This window comes from Cynara cardunculus, assembly GCF_001531365.2.
Source record: "Cynara cardunculus var. scolymus isolate 2C chromosome LG 12, CcrdV1, whole genome shotgun sequence".
NCBI classification, from domain to species: domain Eukaryota; kingdom Viridiplantae; phylum Streptophyta; class Magnoliopsida; order Asterales; family Asteraceae; genus Cynara; species Cynara cardunculus.
In genome coordinates, this window is record NC_037539.1 from 4,597,790 (window position 1) to 4,619,322 (window position 21,533).

Below are 21,533 nucleotides of genomic sequence, written 5' to 3' on the forward strand. Positions count from 1 at the left end.
ATTATATTTTAGATTTTTTATATTTAAAATAAGATGTTTATCCTGTATTTGATTGTGTTTATCTGCAGTTAGTTACACGGATTCAGTTATGGGATGAAATCGGATAGGGATGAACGGGTTTAAGAGTTTTAAGAGTTTAAGAGTTTTTAAGAGTTTTAGCCAAATGCATTATAATATAGTATAGATTATAGATTTATTCAAACACTCAAAAATGTTTATTATTAATATCATATCGAAATAAGTTAATAAGTTATTTTTATAAACAATCTCAACACTCCTAAATAATAATATTTATAAAATTATATATCTATTAAATAATTATAATATCTGAAAAATAAATAAGAATATATTTATAGAAATGATATCTTTTATTTATTTTCACTTTTAGTTAATAGCATAAAAGTTTAGTTTTTCTCTTTCCTTTTCGTTTCCTATTTTCCTCCTAAGAATATAAATAAATAAAATTATCTATTTCTATTTTTTTCCTTTTTTTCTGTCACTTCCTCTTCTTTTCTTTTTTAAATTCGAATACACATCGTGCATACTTAAAAAAAATCTCAGACCATAATTTAAGAGATCATATGGTGAAAAACATCTTACATACAAATCTCTCCCAAATATTCAATGTATGGGATCAAGGACCAAGACAAATCCCATTCCGGTTGTTGCTAGGACCGATATAGGTTCAAAGGACCAATCGAGTCATATTTTAGAAGTTGATGACGAGTGAAGAACGGTCTCTTAAAGGATCAACCAAAAAAACGAAGAAAAAAAAGTTTCTCAAAATCAACCAAAAAAAGGGAAAAAGTTCATTGAAAATCAATCAAAAAGTTTATCCTCAAAATCAATCTAAAAACTTTAAAAAAAGATGTTCAAAACGATGGAATTCGGCTAAAAACTTATCTGACAACGCTGCAGATTTTGATCCACCTTAAAAATGTAATCACTCGGCATAATTCATGGATCCACCCCCGGATCTCATCTTGAATGAATCTCCTATAGCAACAAGCCCCCTGTTTCAAGGGAACTCATATTGACAAGGTTGTGTTGATCAAAATTTAAGAGATTTGAGAATATTTAAAACAGACAAGATTCTCATTTATGAAAGATTATTATGATTTACAATAAGAACTGATAATACATTAATGCTCATGAATATAATCTAACCAAAAACCTCTTTGTTACAATAAGAATGATACCCGATATAATCCAACCAAAACCTTTCGATATTTCCCCTCAACTTAGGGATTGTTTGACCGTTGCTGAATAGTTAGGTGCAGAATGATTAAGAGGCTCTAATGATATAGTGAAAAATGAAATATAATTGTTTAGTAATTGTTTACAATGAAATTAGGATGCTTAATGGTTAAGAAATACTCATGATACAAAATCATTCAAGAGGTTTTAGAAGCATTAAGAGACAGATTTTTTTTGTCAAACAAAATTCACCTCTTAATGAAACTATTAAGAGATAAACAAACAAGCTATTAGCTTCTAACATTTCTATTCATTCAGGCATCATGTTGATGTGTTGCCAAATGGTCAAAACTCAAAAGCTCTTGCAACAAACAGAGGGCTGTTTTGGAAAGCCTGAACTTTGTATTTATGAATGACAAGATTTAATTAATGTAATCATCCACGAACTGACAAAAAATTAATGGTAAAATGGTGTTTTAAATCATTCAGATAATTTATTCAACTCAAAAAACAAACAAATTCATACAGACAATTAAATCTACCTGAAAGCTTAATCCATATAGAGCTTAATAGAAAAATTACCAAACAAGACTTGCTTCAAGTTTTATACGTAACTATTGTTTACTCTACCATGGTCTCGCAAAAACATGTATGTTTCTGATCCTTGTTCAAATGCAAACAAAACAGATTGGGGTATAAGATCGCAAGAGTTCATTGTAACCACACCACATTGCACGAGACCGTAAGTGTTGCTATATGTGTATATGGGATTCAACAATTTTGAGTTTTAAATCTACATTCAACAAATGCCGAAAATTGATCGATGATACACGAGTGGCATTTGGCAAATCGCCTATCATATTTATATGAAAATAAATAAAACAAAGGTAGATGGTACATTGCACATTCTATTGACAGTTGGTTTAAACTTTATAAGTTATCCCAGAACCTGGTGCAAATTGTCGCCAAGATTTGCATCCGTGCTATTCAGGAAAGATGTAGGTTTGCGTGTGCACTTTTGTACGAACAAATCCACATGCTCTGCACCATCGTGTTGAACTAAAGGTGTATCTAGAACTCAAGACAACAATAGAGTTAGTTTTAAGTGTAACTTGGTATGAACCCTTTCGCATGTTGGCTTTCCATTTCAAGAGCCATCAAGGATTTTTGTCTCTGGTACTTGTTCCTCTTGGCAGCAAGAGCTGAAACAATATAGAGTTGTTAAACAACATTTTTGAGATAAAAAACTGAAATAGAGATGCAATCAGTAATCACGAAAAGCTAGAGCACAAAGAACGGTATCTGGTCAAACAAACATTTCAAATGCTTCCGGTGGGACTAAATCATACAAATTAAACTGATCTTTTCGACAACACGTGAGCACTAGAAGAGTTGTGCTATGTGTTCATATGAAGTGTGAACGTTAATGGTATATTCAAAAGTATGAAGAATATAAATTATCAACAAAGTTCTCTAAAAAATAACATTTCATGCTTTACACATTGAAAAAATAAAGATATAGTTGAGAGGTTTACTTTTTGCTACATTTATATATATATATATATATATAGGGTTGGGTTTTGGTGAGAAAGAAAGTTATGGTGAGAAGCATAAGAAGAGATCTCCACCATTGGATCAATCCTAATTAAATGTCAACACTAATAAGGTACACCAGATCAATTCCCTTCTAAAGCGCAATTCACGAGTAGCATGAGATTAGAAGTGATCATGGGTTGAGATCTCTTCTTACACTTCTCACTATAACTTCCCTTCTCACACAATCCTTCACCTATATATATATGGGGAAATCATATACTCCCTCCGTCCCAAATTAAGTGTCTAGTTTCTATTTTAGTTTGTCCCAAAATACTTCACCTATATATATATATATATATATATATATATATATATATATATATACCTAGACGAAGGATCGTGTGAGAATAGAAGTTTTGAGAAGTGTGAGAAGGGATTTGAACCCTTGATCACTTTCGATTAGTGTTGATCTAATGATTTAGATTAAGTCCCAAAATAACCCATGAATTAGCTTGGAAGGGTATTTTCAATTAGTATTTTCATGATAACTATTATCCTTACCGGAAACCAACTATATATAGAGGGGGGGGGGGGAATTCATTTAGGAACCTTAAATATTTTAGTAACTCAGAAACCACCTTTTTGTGAGTATTCATGATGAATATTTATCACGTGATTCATCATGAAATACTCACAAAAGGGTGGTCCTAGGTTCCTAAAATATTTAAGCTTTCTAAACTAGCCTCCCTCTATATATATATGCACACGCCTCAGGGATTCCACACTAATGAAGGTGTCTTGACTGCAATGTTGTATGCAAGAATAAAAAGAGAACTGAAGCATTGTAATTAAAGGAACCATTTTCTTCTTTGCCAATGACTTACTAGAAAATGTAATTCAGGAGAGTATGGGAAAGAGTTATACTCACACATCAACTCCTGAGGTAGACCAAAGTCATAGTCATTCCGCCGTCTCCTGATGCAAATATATACTATCACCAACACAAATAAAAAGACAACACCGCATGATATCCCTACTGCAATTTTACCACCGTTCGATAGGCCTCCATTTTTCCAGAACAAAGGACAATCTGGCAAAGAAGGTACACCACACAGGCCTTTGTTACCAGAAAGGCTGCCATAAAATTATCAAACGTGTTAGATAACAACAAACCGCAAGCAAAATCTCTATTAAGAGCCACAAAAACTGGAGATATTTAGATTGATCTGAGAAACTACAACACGAATTACTATTGTAACAACAATTTCTTTAAATCTTCTCCAACTTAGTTTGTTTCTTTTCCCCTTTGGAAATGAACCAACAACCTCTGTGTTTTATCATGTGGGTTCTTTTTTAAAAGTAATTACAATATGTTACCATCGGAAATAATAGGTATACAGCACAAGAGTTTGTACAAGCGTGAAGACTAGGAAATAAATCCCAACTCTGTACATCCCACTCGAAAGTAGGGTCTGAGAGGGGTAGGATGTACGCACACCTTACCTCAACCACTAGAATCGAGAGGCTATTTCCGTGAAGACCCCCTGCTTGTGCACAAAGCAAAGGTGTGTGCAAGCAGGCAATAGAAAGATAATATAACAAGCAATCGGGATGTATATATATATGAGGTAGATTAATGATTGAATGGTGAGTGCATGATTCAATGGTCTGCAAGCAGACAATCTAATCAGATAAAACATGATTCAACTTAAACATGTAGGTAAGACAAGTAAGAATGTCAAGCAGAAAGTCAGGTCCTACCGGTCCCAGCTTTCTCACAAAAAGAGCCTATTTGCCGCCACCCCTTATACCCTCCTATTGATACCTTTGTCACCACCCTCTACCAGATCCTACTAAAAACCGGTCACTCTGGTCGTGTGCCTCCAACAACTCCAATCAGAGTTCATGTCCAGGGAAAAGGCTAAAGTTGCCATGCCCATCCTCAGTTTGTCAATGAATAACCAGGGAAAAAGCTAAAGTTGCCATCCCTACAAACACTATCTTGAATGTATCTCATAATTTCATCCAAAATCACAGCAAAGAGGAATAGGCTTAGTGCCAACCCCTGAAGCAAACCTATTTCTACTAGAAAACACTTTCTCTCCCACAGGGGTCTGACACAAGACATCCTCCTACCATACATATCCTGAATTTCCCTAACACACATCCATGGAACCCCTCTAACCCCCAAGCTCCTCCAAATCCTACAACATGGTACACTATCATAGGCCTCATCTAGATCTGTGAACTCCATGTGTAGATATCTACTATGTTCTCTATACTTCTCCATTAGCGTCTAAGAAGGTGGATCGCTTCGATTGTAGACCTCCTTGGCATGAAACCGAATTGCATATGGTGCAACAGAACTTGAATTGCACATGGCCATTTGTTAGGAACTGCAGCAGTGTAAAAGGAACCAAGTCAGGCATTATCATACATATAATAACATTATTCGCTTTCACCGATTGTTATTGGTTGAACGCAGATGTCTCAGAGTCTGTGGGTCATGACTTCCCATTGTACATAGTGTTATGTGCTCCTGACTATGCTTCTTCACTATCACAGATTCACAATATATTGAAATAGAAGACATTGAAGTTATTTCCTAATCCAATGTATTCTATTTCAATATATTGTGATCGTGAAGATGCACTGTCAGGAGCATACAACACTATGTACAAGGGAAGTCATGACCCACTGACTCTGTGACATCCGACTTCAACCAAAAACAATCCATGGAATTGAATAATGTTACTATATGTATGATAACTCCTAGTTTGGTTCCTTCAGCAATGCTAGACCTCTTATAACAAAAACATTGTATTTTGCCCCTTGGCCAAATCTAGACATGAAATTAGTAAAGACACTATGAATGAGGTTAACCAATCTAGTGAGGAAAATAGGAGGGAGTTTATGCTTACAAAAGTGGAAGGGGTCATGTTTGTAATTTAATTTCTCTATTTATAGGACAGTGGTATGTGTCCCGGATCCTGATGTTCCCCAAGACTTGCTTTATTAAAGGGTTTCGCGGGTTTTAGGATGCCTCTTCAACACCAAGGGCCTCCAGGTTGGGTCTTGACAGATACCATGCTGTCAATGTACTCTCAGAGATGATATACATCCTTGGGGATTTAACTTGTATAATACAATTCTCAATACATATATGACAATCAGTTATCGTCATGGCATTGCACTTGCACAAAAAGTTCTTGTTAATATGGTACGAGAGCAAAAAATCAAGCTTCTTAGCACTGTCTTTGCTACTACTGACAGATGCTGAGACAGTCTTATTCCATGTCTGTCCTGGTGTAATAAATGCAAATAATACATCTAAGCCGTAACACAGACACAGTCACTAAATATCTGAAAAAAAAGTAGGTCATGGAATAGCATTAGAAACCATGACTGTAGGTATCTAACCTCACCATGACTTGCAAATAATGAAATATATACACGAAAAACTAACTGAAGTATGACATACTCAATAGCTCCGCCATGGACACCAACTGAGTATAGCTCTTCTGGCACTTGCCCTTCCAGTTTGTTACCATTCAAGAGCCTGAGAAGTAAGTACACGTAAAAGCATAAATAGATCTTTACCGTGAGACTAGATTTGTGCATTAATAAGGTCAAATACCCAATAATAGGCTAGGAAAGGAAAGGAAATCTTCATGTTAGTCTTTAAAGGCAATAAAAACTTTAAATGTAGATAAGGAAGTATAAGCTTACACAAGCTGTAGATTTGAAGAAGTTAAACTATCGGGTATGGACCCAGAAATCTGATTGTCCGATAAATCCCTGCATTATTTGTTAAGATAGTGAGTCGCAACATCATAAATATTTGAACATAAAATTGACATAACCACAAAGTGATGCAAATACTGAAAAGTTATGAGGAAGGAGAGACTAGAGATGGCTAGAGCAGGTACATCATTACATTATCACCTTTCTAATTTAATTCTTGTTAGAATTGCTTAATACAGTTTTTCTCCGCGTCAACTGTGAAGGAATTTGATTCTCATCAATTTTTTATTAAAATCCATAGGATCAATATATATTGTCGTAGTTGCAATATGGACAAACTTGAAGAGGCAAAATTTCTAGAATTCTATAGTGAATTTACACGTTCTCTTGCTACGTTGGCACCCTTATCCCTTTTCCATTATCTATTCAGCTAATTCAAAATACCTACAGGTAAAACTAAACCAAACAAACACGGTATATCCTACCTGGATGTGGGGTCTGAGGATATGATTTACGCAGATCTGACGTCTACCCCAAAGCTAGGACCCTCGGCGTGCGACAAGTGTGTGAAAGAGAGAAATGGTGAAGTATAAGGGGGATCCACAGTGCACAAAGCACGTGCTTGGGAAGGAAGTCTTCACACACAGCATTTCCTTACACGTTTTATACTTGTTTGGTGATCAAACATAAAAAATTTAAACGTGTGGCAGTCAATATACAGATAAATACAACTTCGAAATTAAAACAAAAAACAGGGGAGGACTCAGAGAAGTAGCTGGCGGCAGCATGCAAGGAGGGAGGGAAGATGCCGGATGGGGGAGGAGGGACAAGGCTGAGGTGCAACATCACAAGGGGGAGGGTAGGACAAACCGGAAACATTGCAGGGCAAGTAAGGGGGAAGGTGGTAGATGCCATTTCAAGGGGGGTTAAAGAGGTGCATTGTAAGTTTGGCACAGTAAATACCCCTGAACTTTAATTAGTTTTCATTTAATGATTTTTTAATTTGAAGTTGAATTGAAGTGCATAATGGTCATTATACCGTTTTTTAATGTAAATTTGGTCAGATTTGGTGTAAATGGCACTAATTGCAAGGGTGGATGGGCTCTTTTATAGTTTATATAGTTTAGTGGATTAAAAGAGGAACTTTGCAAAAGTTGGATGGGGTCAGTGTGCAAGGTAGAATTGCTTTGTTCTGTCGTAGTTCTATAACAGCATAACCCAAATCTTTTGTTTCTAGAATCTGTCCTGCATAATACTTCATTATCAGCTTTATAAGGTCAGTTCCTGCCATTACCATGACTGCCACATTGATAAAATGCTTCTAACTGCATGCACACCACTATAAGTTCACATTTTCTTTATATATATATCATCTGCTCTCTATGACAGATCTATATCCTACTGTTCAACCAACATGTATCCGGATTCAAAAAAACCACAGGAGTTATCTTTCTCTATATGGGATTAAAAGGCAACCTAACGCACTAAGAAATGCTTTGCAAGTGCTAGGGAGGGGGAGCCTTCATTGACTGCCACATTGATAAAATGCTTCTAACTGCATGCACACCACTATAAGTTGACATTTTCTATATATATATATATACATATATATATACATATATACATATATATCATCTGCTCTCTATGACAGATATATATCCTACTGTTCAACCAACATGTATCCGGATTCAAAGCACTAAGAAATGCTTTGCAAGGTCAGTTCCTGCCATTACCATGACTGCCACATTGATAAAATGCTTCTAACTGCATGCACACCACTATAAGTTCACATTTTCTTTATATATATATCATCTGCTCTCTATGACAGATCTATATCCTACTGTTCAACCAACATGTATCCGGATTCAAAAAACCACAGGAGTTATCTTTCTCTATATGGGATTAAAAGGCAACCTAACGCACTAAGAAATGCTTTGCAAGTGCTAGGGAGGGGGAGCCTTCATACACGTTCTTTCCCTAGCAATTTGCAAAGAAAATGCTTCCATAACTTGAACCTGTGACATTCCGGTACAAAGGAGGAACCTTATAGATTGCTCCAAGGTCTGCGAGGATTAGGGTACTTTCATAAGCTACACCGTGAAGCTTATTTCCAATCAAATTGACATGATAATTCAAGAGAATCTATAAATTAATCGTAATACTCACTTACAAACAATGAGAACAGAGAAGTAAATTGAAAACATAATACAAGCACAAGCAGATGAAATATGCTTCTTGAACAACAGTGGCCATCCCTTTTTTCAGATGCATAGAGATTGATGGTTTCAAAAACTTATCAGATGCAACTCTATAAGAAAGCTGACGTGAATCTTCTTAATTTTAACTGGAAAAGAAACCTTCAATCAGTAAATTCTTACAGTTTCTTAAGAGAATTTTGCCCCAACCCAGCAGGTAGAGTACCTCCTAAAGAGTTAGAACTTAAGTTCCTGCAGTTAAAAGAAAAGAAAGTTTTAGTGGATATAAACCAGAAAACCTAAAGGAAGTGAAACAATCATACAAGAGACGTTAGACGACACAAATCTTCAAAGTACAATCTGTATCTGTAAACACACCAGTATTTTTGGGATCAATATCTGATGTTCATGTGCTGTTCGAAATTTTTGTATAAACATTTCCTCCAACATTTCTCAACATGAACAAGCCTTGTCGCATTAACTAAGCATGAATAGTATATTTCCAGATTAAATCAGTAATTAATAGTATGTTACACCAAAAAGACCTATTCTCCTTCACAAATTAACCCATGGCAATTGTCATTCATGGTTTGCAGATGCAACTAAAATGGAATGTGATCTTGATTTCATCAAGAAATACTGGGTTCAAACAGATAGATAGCTAAGACCATATAAATCAAACACCAAATTTTTTGTTAATTAATCAAGATCAACATTGCTTATATTAAAGATACAGATAACTCCTCAAAATATAGCCGTATATTAGTCAGGATCGCAACAAGTAAGAAATGGAGAAGGCTATTTACTCAGAATTTTTGTGGATGACACCTAAGAGCTGGCAGATGATACTTACAAGCTTACCAAGTTAGTCAGATGATCAATTTTATCACTAATATAGCCTTTCAAACCTTGGCTCCCAAGATCTCTGCAAGAATATCATATAATGAGTATTTAACAAATTAGTAGCATATGTCAAAGTAACTTGTGTAAATGGTATCTCTCCAGAGATGCATAACTATCACTTGCCCACTTTGATACCGTTAAAAAAGAACCATAGAAGTACTTACATCTGAAAGATCACAAGAGCAGATTCATCCTTGTTGAGATGGCATGTAACACCTTCCCAAGCATCCCAAGTAGTAGGAGCACAAGGATCACCATTCCAACCCATTCTTTCAGGAACACGTAATGTCTCCTTTAATGCTTGCATAGCAGCAGCTGCAAAAGAGGTCCAACGTATTCATCACAACTTCTAAATAGACTATGAGAACTAACTGTCAATTAATACTTCTAATTTAAGATGGTCTACTTTATTTATATTCACAAGAAACCACCGTAGTCTGTAGTTATGTTAGACTTACAAGTCTTTATTTAACTAGAAGAGTCTCTAAACTAGCAGAAAAACAGAGAATTCGCATTAAATGCATGAGTTTGAGCGGATCTGATGCCAATAATAGAAGGGATGCAGTCTCTTTGACTTTCTAATTCTCTCTTTTATGAGTTAGCAAGGCTTGTCAAATGTTTGCAAACTGATTCCAATGAGTTAAGTTGCAAGGCTTGTCAAATGTTTGCAAACTGATTCCAATGAGTTAGGTGAATATTGCCCATGATAGATTCAAACAGCAATGAACAAGATTGGGGAACCATTTTAAGGTACACGGACAACTAGTTCGGGTAAATGTTTAAACTGCACAAGTATTTTCATGATGCAATTTTTTTCTTAGAAGTTATCCCGAACCTCATCTCCCCTAAAACAAAAGAACAGAAAATTAATTTTGTAATGTTCAGTGTGGTTTTCAGTTTCTTACTCCAATTTTAAATTCCACCTTTGCTCCAGTAGTGCAGTAATGAACCTAGTGTAACTAATAGCTTCACAAATTTGAACTCTTCCTTGATAAAAAGTCCCTAATTGTCATCAGTGGTGTTATCAATTCAAAGCTAGCCAAAGTTTCCAAATTCAAGAACGTAGAGAAGAGATATATTAGTCAATGTCATACCTTGCTCAGGCACAGTCATGATATCGGCTGGAACAATGGCATAATTCTCAAGCCCACAAATAAGAGGCGATCCAACAACAGCAACAAGCATCACAGTCAATGGTGTATTACTCAAATTCTTAGCTACATAATGATAACTATACGCAGCAAAACCCCCAACTTCCTTGAATATATCGATTCTGGTAACATTTTCATCGTTTATAATAACATCAAACACTCTTTTCCCCTTTGCATTCACACTCACATCAATCTCCGCGAAGTGAAGCCATACAAGATAATCCTGCTTCGCATCCACCGGCAATTCATATTCTAAGTTTCCTTTTCCGGTCAAGGTCACCGCGGATTCGTATAACTTGGCTGGAAAATAGTTAGGACTGGTACCCGTATTGATCACATTTCTCACCGCCGTAACAGATTTAATCCCTACGGTGTTCGATGATCGGAATTTAGCGTCAGATTGCCAAGCGCGGTTGAAAACGTCAGTATCGTTGCTGAACCCTGGCCCCCATTGACTCGAACCACAAGTCAACCGGCCATAATTCACGAGAATCGAAGAGTCGTTACCGGTCAAAACGGGGTCATATGAAGCCGGATCGATCTGGATAAGCTCGAGCGAACCGATGACAGGAGGATCGGTAGCAATGCTGTAAAAGCACACATCGGCATCACCATCGGAAGTAAAAAACATAAGATCCGAGTAAGCACCGAAACGACTGATGTCTTCTTCCCACGGCGACCGCCAAGAAAATACCAAAGTTCCCTCGACGGAGAGCTCAAAACTCGGAGAATGAGACTTGCCATCATAGTTATCATAGACTGTGAAAGTCCGAAGATAGTATCTCCCGGGAGGAAGCTCCGGGAAAATGTAGCAGTTTTTCTTACCGGAGGAGATAGGGAAGTAACGGAGCGTCTTCTCATGGAACGACTGGAATTCGAGCGGTTCAGAGACGAGACCATTAGAACCGGCGGTGTAGTAGCGGTCAGATAGCCAAGTTGTGTTGAACTTATCGGTGGTGGTGGTGGAGCTGCCGCAATCTATGTGGTAAGCCGTGTCTGCAGAAAAAGCACATAGAGTGAAATTGAAGTTAGCGAGAATAAGTAAAAGTCAAAAGTTAATCATAGATACAGAGATATGTATGTAACAGTGTTACCGAAGGGGAAGGAGAAGGAGAAAGAAAGGGATAAGATGAGGGAGAGGAGGAGGAGGAGGGAGTTCGCCAGAGACATGGTGCGGCGGAGAACGGTGGCTGTGTTTTGGACTTTAGGGAGGAAAAATTGAAAGTTGAGATTTGGTATTAAGTATTAAAGTAAAGGGCGAGATTGACGGAAGAGATGGAGAAAGAAATCCAATAGGAAACGGAATGAAAGGTGAGTGACAGGTGAGTTTGGTTGTGTGAAAGTGGTGGCGACGGTGGTGGTGGTCTGGTGGTGGTGGTGGGGACGTCAGAATTTTTAATAGGAGGTTCTGAGTTGGCAGGTGAACTGGACCCAGTGGTACCTTCTACTCGTCTATTTTTCATAAAAATGGTACTCCTTGGGTTTTAGAACAAATATGCTCCATTTGTGACGACATATTTATATAAAAAATATTTATGATTTTATATAAAGTGTAATATTTTTTTACTAGATTTTGTGTAGTTAAAAACAGTCAAGAAAATCCTCAGTATTTAAAATTACATTAATCATCCCTAGAATTTGTGACAACTTTGGTTTTCATCTTTAACTTTTAGATTTGCAACGATCATCTTAGGTTTATATTTCATTTCGGATCTCGTCTATCGGTCCTTAGGATTAACAAACCAACATTTCTTCTCTAAATTGTCACCATTTATGTAGGTTTATTGGGTATCTTGAGTCTTGTTTCATAAATCTCCTACTGGGATTCCTTTTTGTTTGTTTGACATAGTGAGATTTTATTTGAAATGAGCATTGTTAGTGTTTTTGAATATTGGAGTTTGACATGTTGGACAGTTTTTATGAGATCGTAGCTAAGTATCAATATCAAAGACATGAAAGGCATGACTATACTTTGAGCAAATGCCGAATGCATTCTCCATCTTGATGGGTTTGATTTGCTATGATGATGGCAATGTAGCATACAAAAGAGATAGTCGCATACTTGAAGATAAGTTGTGGTTTTGATCACCCCCCCCCCCCCTTCAAGTCGTCGATGTGTTTCGAGTTTAAGGCTTCTCAATAGGTTAGGGAATTTATAGTAAACAGGTTTTGGTTTAGTTTTGTATCTAGATGAGATAATCTTCTTGAGATCTTGATTTGAAGTCTTGGTTTTATTTTCTGTTTGAAGTTTGTGTTCGAATCTGGGTTTGCATTTTTGTTTGATTTTTAGTCTTGTGTTTGAATATGGTAAAAAAAAACCAGCCGAAAAGGTGGTGTCTAGAGAAAGCAGCCCGAAAAATTGGATTTTATTTATTTTTTATTTGAAATATCTATACACATACATTACATATTTTCACACTCTTGTGTTTGCAAAATGATTGGAATTCCCCTTTCACATGATTTTGCACGTGATGGCACTTCATAAATGATCCTAATTAGCCATTAGGGTCAGAAACAAAATATGTGAAGAAGTGCAAACTTGAGTGACGAACCTTGTAATTTCCAATAGTCATGGACAAAAACCAAAACTTCAACAAATCACTTGGACGGTTTTTGTAATTTACTCTATGTGATTATTTAGTTTGGCAGGGGCAGGTGCAGGTGCAGGTGCATCCGTGTGTTTGTGACCCCTTCCCCCTCCCCCTCCCCCTCAAAAAAAGTTGAAGCATACAACATAAGATTAGATATGTCATGTAACACTCCAGAATATGTTCCAAATTAGGTATCTTGGAAAGGCCAGTAGCTACCTATCAATTGTTTATATATCATGTTTTCTATATTGAAATAAAAAGTTTTATACTAAATTTCATAAACTTACTACTTCAAAAAGCTCATTACATAATGAAAACTTTATTTATTATTTTAAAAAAATATGTAAATATTTTGTCATGTAAATTTTACAATAAATGTAATGATTTAATTGTCGCTTGTATCATGTCAAATACTCTTAGTCAATCATTCACTGATCATATCAAAATACAAAAGTTTGTTGAGTTTTTTTTGACTTTTTTCTTCAATATGAACACAATCTAATCATATTATTACAGTTTTAACCATATAACAAAATTTTAAAAAAATGTTGCGCATGATTTGAAGTAACCATACCGTATGCAATTCGGCATTTTATAATAATTTGTGTTCATTCAATCTTAAAATATTTTAAAAAATATGATTTACTGTAATTGTAATTTTAAAAGTACAAATTGTTAAATATTCTCTCAAACGATCAAATTCAAATTAAAATTCTTAAATAAAATAAGTTATTAAACATAATATATTTTCGTATAATATGTACGGTATTTAAAGATAGGGGTTGTTTTATTAAAAACTCTCTAAATAGTAATATATTTGAAAACTCATGTGTTATTTTATATGATTGTTTTTTAATCTATAAAATTAACGTAGTCATTAATATATATTTGTTTCACATATTTATGGTTCACATTGTGAATCGTTTCTATATGTTGGTAAAACAAAAAAATTATAAAAAAAATTATATTATGAACAAAATACATATTAAATTAATATATTATAAAATAAAGATATATCAATAAATACATTAAATATTATACTTTAGATAAGAAAAATTATAAAAAATAAAAGTTGTATAAGGGGCTGTTTGGCAATTACTGAATGATTAAGGGTGTGTATGGTGCGCTGGACAGGGTGGGAATGTTTGGTGTAGCCATATGTGGAACTAAGTAGAACTAACCTGGACAAGGGTGGGACACGGGTGTTCACCCTTACCCCCTGGAACTAAGTGGAACAAAACTTTTTTTACAACTCTACCCTCACTCATCGTGCGCTCCTTTCTTTCCCATCGCTCCATACACAATATCCGCCTCCATTGCTCCTTTCTTCTCCTTCATCAATCGGCGACAAGTTCTACCTTCCCCTTCATCTCGACGAGTTCTACCTTCTCCTCTCTCCATACTATCAGGTACACGATTGATTCATCTCGGTTGTTTGCTTTTTCAACTAAATCGGTCTGTTTTCTTGAATCCTCAAACGGCTGTTTGCTTGAATCAACTAAATCGGCTGTTTGCATCAACTGTTTGCTTGAATCGATTTAAGGTTTGCTATGTTTGAACCGATTTCTTTTTCAACTGTTTGAATCAACTGTTTGCTTGTCGATTTAGGGTTTGCTATGTTTGGATGTATTGGGAATTTTGAACCGATTTGTAGTTGTTAAAGTGTTTGAATCGATTTAGGATTTAGAACCCATCGATTTTGCGATTTGTAGTTGTTAAACTGTTTATGCGAACCCATCGATTTTGCCCTCTGTTTCTTGATAAGATGATGAAGTTTCCTGAGAACCCATCGATTTTGCCCTCTGTTTCTTGANGAACCCATCGATTTTGCCCTCTGTTTCTTGATAAGATGATGAAGTTTCCTGAGAACCCATCGATTTTGCCCTCTGTTTCTTGAGAACCCATTGATTTCTTTTAGATTTAATAGCGAGAGAGGGTTTTTCTACTGTTTTGGTAGTTCAATTTAGAAAGGAGATGCAACAGAGAATAAGAAAAAGAGATGCTAGAGAAAAAACACTAAACAACTCACTGGAGGGTAAATTGGTCATTTTAACCAGTTCTGTCCGGTCATGTCCTGTCTTACCAAACGCTAAACACCTGTCCCGTCCCGTCTCGTCCTGTCATGTCATGTCTGCGCACCAAACGCACCCTAAGTTGTCTGAATGATTAAGAGACTCTCATGATATAGTGTAAAATGAAATATAATTGTTTGACAATTGTTTACAATGAAATTAGAACGCTGAATGGTTAAAAGAGGCCTGTAATACAAAATCATTCAGAGGATTTTAGAACCATTAAAAGACAGATTTTTTTTTATCAAACAAAATTCACCTATTCACAATTTAAAAACTGTCTTTTAATGAAACTATTAAGAGATAAGCAAACAAAATCTAACTAAACTATAAATAAAATGGTCAACCAAAAGCATTAAATCCCATTAAGAGTAAAAAGATAAAGAGATAGCGATTGGTAATGGTGGGTGGGAGAATTTAAGGGAGCTGCACAATTTATGGCTGCCTTCATGCACCCCACTTCACAATCCACGTGTAACAACCCACATCGCCTCTTCCATTTATTGACCTTAACCATAAAGTAACGGTAAAGTCTCAATCTCGACTAAAAGGTCGGTTGTGGCTTAATAGAAATTTATGTTATACGGTATACATTTGTAGAAGTATTTTAATAACAACATCTCAAACAGTTATATTATTGTATTAAACTTTGTTTTATAATAAAGAAAGATAAAGAGAAATCTACAAGTTCTATTTGTTACTTGGATCATGTGCATATGCCATATGGTATGACTTGATTGGTTAATTAGATTAAGAAAACGTCCGTAATATAATTATAATTGGGGAAATGATGAAAATAATCACTTTATACAACTCTCTTACACAAAATAACCAGTTTTTAGGGGGTTTACAAAACTAACCCGGGGGAGATCCGTACTAGTGGGGGGCAATCCGGCCTTTTTCATCGTTAAACCGGCGTCAAATCGACATCATAGAGTGTCATAACATGAAAAACCGCGAAATCATATATAATATCTGATTTTTTCTCCAAAACTCAGCTAAATTTTTTTTTCCGTAACCACAATTATCATTGTCTTATTTTATAATGAAAAACCATGAAATTTTAAATTAAATACGTAAAAAAACACATTTTATGTATTGTTTCATTTTTATTAAAAACATCCCTTAATTGTCAAATCAAAAACACAAAATGACGAAATAGAGGTCAAATTTCGTAAATCAAATATTATATCTGATTTACGAAACCCAAATCAGATAAAAATAATTTTTGTGTCTCCATAATTATCATGGTTTATTTTTAAATCTTTATCCATGAAATTTGGTTCTAAAAAAGTTAAAAAAATACAACTTAAATGGTGTATCAGTTTTATTAAAAATACTGCAAAAAAAATAAAAAAAAAAAGTGAATTAAAGGCTGGATCGCCCCTGGGGGCGATCTGAGTGTCTGGCTCGCCCTAGGGGGGCGATTTTTGGCCCGGTCAACGATAATGAACAATAATCTCTTCTTTTTAGGCTAAAAGTGGGAACCACAAATTTTTTTTCTTAGAACCCATGTACGGATCGCCCCCCGGATGCGATCCGTGTGGGTAATTATGTAAAACCTCTAGCTGAACATTCGATGACGTTGCAATAAGAGAAAGCGACTAGCTGAACATTTGTTTCAACTTTCATCCATTTTTTTAGTATTTAGTTGTACAATAAATAGTATATGAATTTATGTTACAAATATTGATTGTTTTAAAAATAACATTTTGTGAAATTAGTAATTTCAGATGAAAATCTTCAAATGGCTTTTTTTTTTTATGTTTACGGTTTTAGAATTTGTCCAAAATTGTTTATTTTCCAAAATACCTTTTTTGTATTTTCATAGGAAGAATGATTAGTTTAATCAAAATCATGCTCGTATATTTGTATTTATAAATAGAGTTCCATCATTAATATGTTTATGATGTCGGTTTTTGTTGTCTCTATTTGTTCATTGATCTGTTGAGAAACAATGTATTAAGAAGTCATATGATCCATCTTAGGATTGAAAGTTAGGGATCGTTTAGTTTACGAAATTCAAAGAAATTTGATGGAATTGAAATGACAAATTTTTTTGACCAAATTTCAATTCCTTTGTTTTGTTCATTTCTTGAAATGAATGGAATCCTTCAAATCCCGTTGAATTCCACAAGTTAATGAATTCATCATTCCTTGACATATTTGAAAAAATTGAATTCCATCACCACCCACCACGACCATGCTACTATTGTTCGTCATACCCCACCTCTAACCCCCCCCCACCATTATTGTCGCCGCCAACCACCCTACCCCACCACTAACCACCATGCCACTATTATTGTCATCACCACCCACCCCTAGTCACTCACTACACATCCCTACTACGACCATGTTACTACTGTTATCGCCACGTCCCTAATCTAACCTTCACCACCACACCATTATTGTCGTCGTCACAACCGCCACTCACCACAACCCCACCTTACCCCAACCCATCACTGACCACCATGCCATTACTGTTGTCGTCATGCCCACCACTCCCAGCCGCCCGACCACCATCCCACCATTTTCGTAGTCACGGCTACCACCCCACCACCTATCCCCATCACCCCGTCCCTAACCACTACTATTGGCGTCTTCACCATAGCCACTCTCCTCACCCCACCCTTACCCTAACCCACCATGCCACTATTGTTGTCGTCAAATCAAACCACTCCCAGGCCCCCGCCACCGGACCACTATCATTGTCATAGTTACCACCCCGGCCCACCTTACCCTACTCCAATCCACTACTAATCAGCATCTTACGACTATAGTCGTCACAGCTACCACCCACTACCCACTCTGGCCCCACCCACCACCGCCTTGCACCAACCTGCCTGCCCCCAACAAACCCCAACCTATAAAGCATGAGTGGGACAGGAATGGTGAGGCCAGGGTTTGGGTAGGGTGATAGTTGTGACAACGATAGTAGTGATATGGTGTGGGTGGGGCAATGAATGAGATGGTCCAAACAAAGACAGTTGTTCCAATTATTTTGAGAGATTTCATTCCAATTTTTACCAACCAAACACGTGGTCAAATTCCATCAAATTCAATTACAATTCCTTTAAAGTTAAATTGCTTTTGATGGATTCTATTTCCATCAAATTCCATTCTCTAAGCCAAACACCCCCTTAGGACGAACAAACTTCACTTTTTGAATTCTTAAAATGCTCGTAAATAAAATTCAATAGTCTGATCCACTACACCTCATATGCCAACTACTTGTGTGTCATTTATAGTGTCTCAACCTCTAAGTAGCAATCAAAACCATTATGAAATTTTAATAACAACCTACAGAACATCAAACACATTCATCTGTATATTGTCGAGCTAGTTCTACAGATGAACATGTTATATTATTCAGCAACAATTCCATTTATGTCAAAATTAACCATTTTACAAGAAAAAACAGGTTCCCATATGACCATCACATTTATAGAAATGAAGGCTTGCATAGACAACATAAACAAGTAGAATAATGAATCTATCGGATCATATGAATGAAGCAATTGACATGTCATTTTCCCTTAAATGCAATCATGAATGAGATGTGATTGAACACCACACCTATTTTCAACCAACCATAAATAGAAATATATCCAAGTATTGTACGATATTAATTAATTTTTAGGACCACCGTATGCCTTCCTCGTGGTACAGTAGTTGTTTCTTTTAAGAAAAATTCACTTGCGTTCTTCAACTCTATTTTACCCTTTAAGTCTATTGGAGAGGATCATAATTTGCAAACTATCATTTAACATATTTGTTAGCGTTTTCTTTCAATCAAACTAGATTTTTAGATGACTACTATAATGTCATGATTTCAGTGGATGTTGTATATTTGCATAATATTTACATCAATGTTTGATTATATCCTCCTTTTCCTAAGTTAAGTTCTTTCGAATCCAATTTAGTATACAAATATTTGAAACAAGTAGAGATGAACAGTAACGTTGGGTAGCTTGTACTGGACCAAGATTGATGTGCAGTAAGTTTGTGTCCAATATACTATTTAGGGTCCAAATGAGGTCGGAGCCACACTAGTGCATATGGTGTCAGGGACACCGCTTCGCTCCTCCGTCATAATGTAAAAAATGTTTAGGTACGTGAAAGGTGCGACCCTATCATTTTATTGTGTGCAGGTGTATATATTTTGAAACTACAATGATAACATAAGTTTCTCTTGGTAGAGTTGGCTTGCATGACTTTTCTCCCATCCCATGTGCGGGTTCAAATCCCTTGTGTCCTTTTTCTAATTTTCAACTTTTTATTTCAGATTTATCATGTTTATGAAAAAAATTGTGATAGAAAACTCAAACTCGCATATGAAAAGGAAGAAACTAACCACCAGAACAATTATAATTTTATGAAAAACATCTATATTTCCGTTTCTTGTAGTCAAATGGTACGTGCCAACACTTGAAATAAAATTCTATACTTATTAATAAAGACAGGTAGTTATTCACCCTTTTTTGCTTCCGACTTATTTAAGCTATAGCTTGATGACCAGTAAACATCAATTAATCCTAATACTCAAAAACAGTTATGAAATGATTGATCTTATGGTAAACCTTGAACACAATTTAGTACATGATTAGCCAGGGCAAATAACTGGTTACATTGAAAGTCAAAATCAATTTTTAAACTATACATGTCTAAGTTAATGTTATTGATTATTTTTTATGGTAGCCTAATTTTATGTTTAAAAAATATATATCGCATATATACACATTCAAAGAAAACCAAAATCGACAACCTAAAAGTTATATAGATTAAATTGTTGTTATTTTGGGTAATTTTATGTGTACTCCATTCAGGGATGGACCCAAGGGTTTTTGTGGTGGCACGTGCTATCGTTTTGTTACCCTGTCGTGATATAAAAAATTATAGGGTCGTGAAAAGTGCTACAATATCAATTTGTTATTTGTCATCGTATATATTTTGAAACTACAATAAGAACACAAGTTTTTCTTAGTAAAGTAGGTTGACAAGACTTTTCTTATACCCCGGATCCAAGTTTGAATCTCATTTGTGTCATTTTCTTAGTTTTAATGATGATTTTATGAAATATATCTCTATATTTTTGTTTCTTATAGTCAAATAATGTCATTATTTGAAAAAATTATGGGTCCGTCGCCAACCCTATTTAATGTCAGAATCAAATCAAATCATAAAATATAAAAGTAAGTTCTGATATTGATACATGCAAAAAGGAAATTAGTACATGGGTGTGTATTTATCAATATATAATAGTATATTTAGCCCAACCCTCATTAGCTTTAAGTCGTGTTTTCGAATTTGGGGATAAAAGAAAAGAAAATGATGGAAAAAAGGGATTCAAAATAAAGAAAATTTAAATAAATTTTTATTTGCGTTTTTGAAACTTGAAAGAGAAGGAAAAAGAAAGAAAATAATTATTTATGTTCCTGAACATACGAGAAAGGGAAAAAAAAAGATGTAATTTATAAATATACCTTTTAAAAATATGTCATTTATAATGAAAGTTCGGGTAGTTTTGACTTTTGTAATCTTGATAATATTTTTAAAAAGGTTTTAATTTATTTCTTTTTCATCCATTTTCTCTTATATTTGAAAGGGAATTTTTTAGAGGAAACTTATTTTTCATTTTCTTTATTTTTCCTCCTAAAAAATTTCAAAAACATGTTTTTTTTTTAATTTCCTTCTATTTTCCTCTCTCTCTTTTTTTTTAATAAAAAAACGTTTTGGAAACACGTGGTATAGTTTTTCATAGAAGATATATTTTGTCTAATTCAATTATGCATAATGATACATCCATGAGGCAAAATTCAATTTTATTATTTTTTACCAAATAATTTATACTATATTATAAAGCATTTAATAAAAACTTTTAAAAAACATTTTTATGTATAAAGTTCTGTTTATTGATGCATATTATTTAAAATTCAAGATTATAATTAAATTATATGTAAATACAACTTATTAAAGCTCCATGTTTGAATTTGTATAACTAACCGCAGATAAACATAATTAAATATAGAATAAACATCTCATTTTAAATATAAAATATCTAAAATATAATAAGGATAATTATTGAGTTTTAATAGAATATTTAATTATTATTTTTATTAAAAGTTATATTATTAAACAAAAAAA

At 34.9% G+C, this 21,533-nt stretch overlaps 1 protein-coding gene across 1 annotated transcript; it reads right to left on the reverse strand.

The window, feature by feature from the left end:
• Positions 1-1,907: 1,907 nt before the first annotated feature.
• LOC112522375 (receptor-like protein 4) lies at positions 1,908-11,918 on the reverse strand. The gene is made up of 9 exons (XM_025131466.1): positions 11,821-11,918; positions 10,670-11,722; positions 9,740-9,890; positions 9,526-9,597; positions 8,856-8,924; positions 6,463-6,531; positions 6,215-6,292; positions 3,662-3,867; positions 1,908-2,399 (listed from the first exon to the last, which is right to left on the reverse strand). Exons 1-9 carry the CDS (start codon positions 11,894-11,896, stop codon positions 2,299-2,301), a joined length of 1,875 nt encoding a protein of 624 aa, XP_024987234.1. The 5' UTR covers positions 11,897-11,918; the 3' UTR covers positions 1,908-2,298.
• Between the last annotated feature and the right edge of the window lie 9,615 nt (positions 11,919-21,533).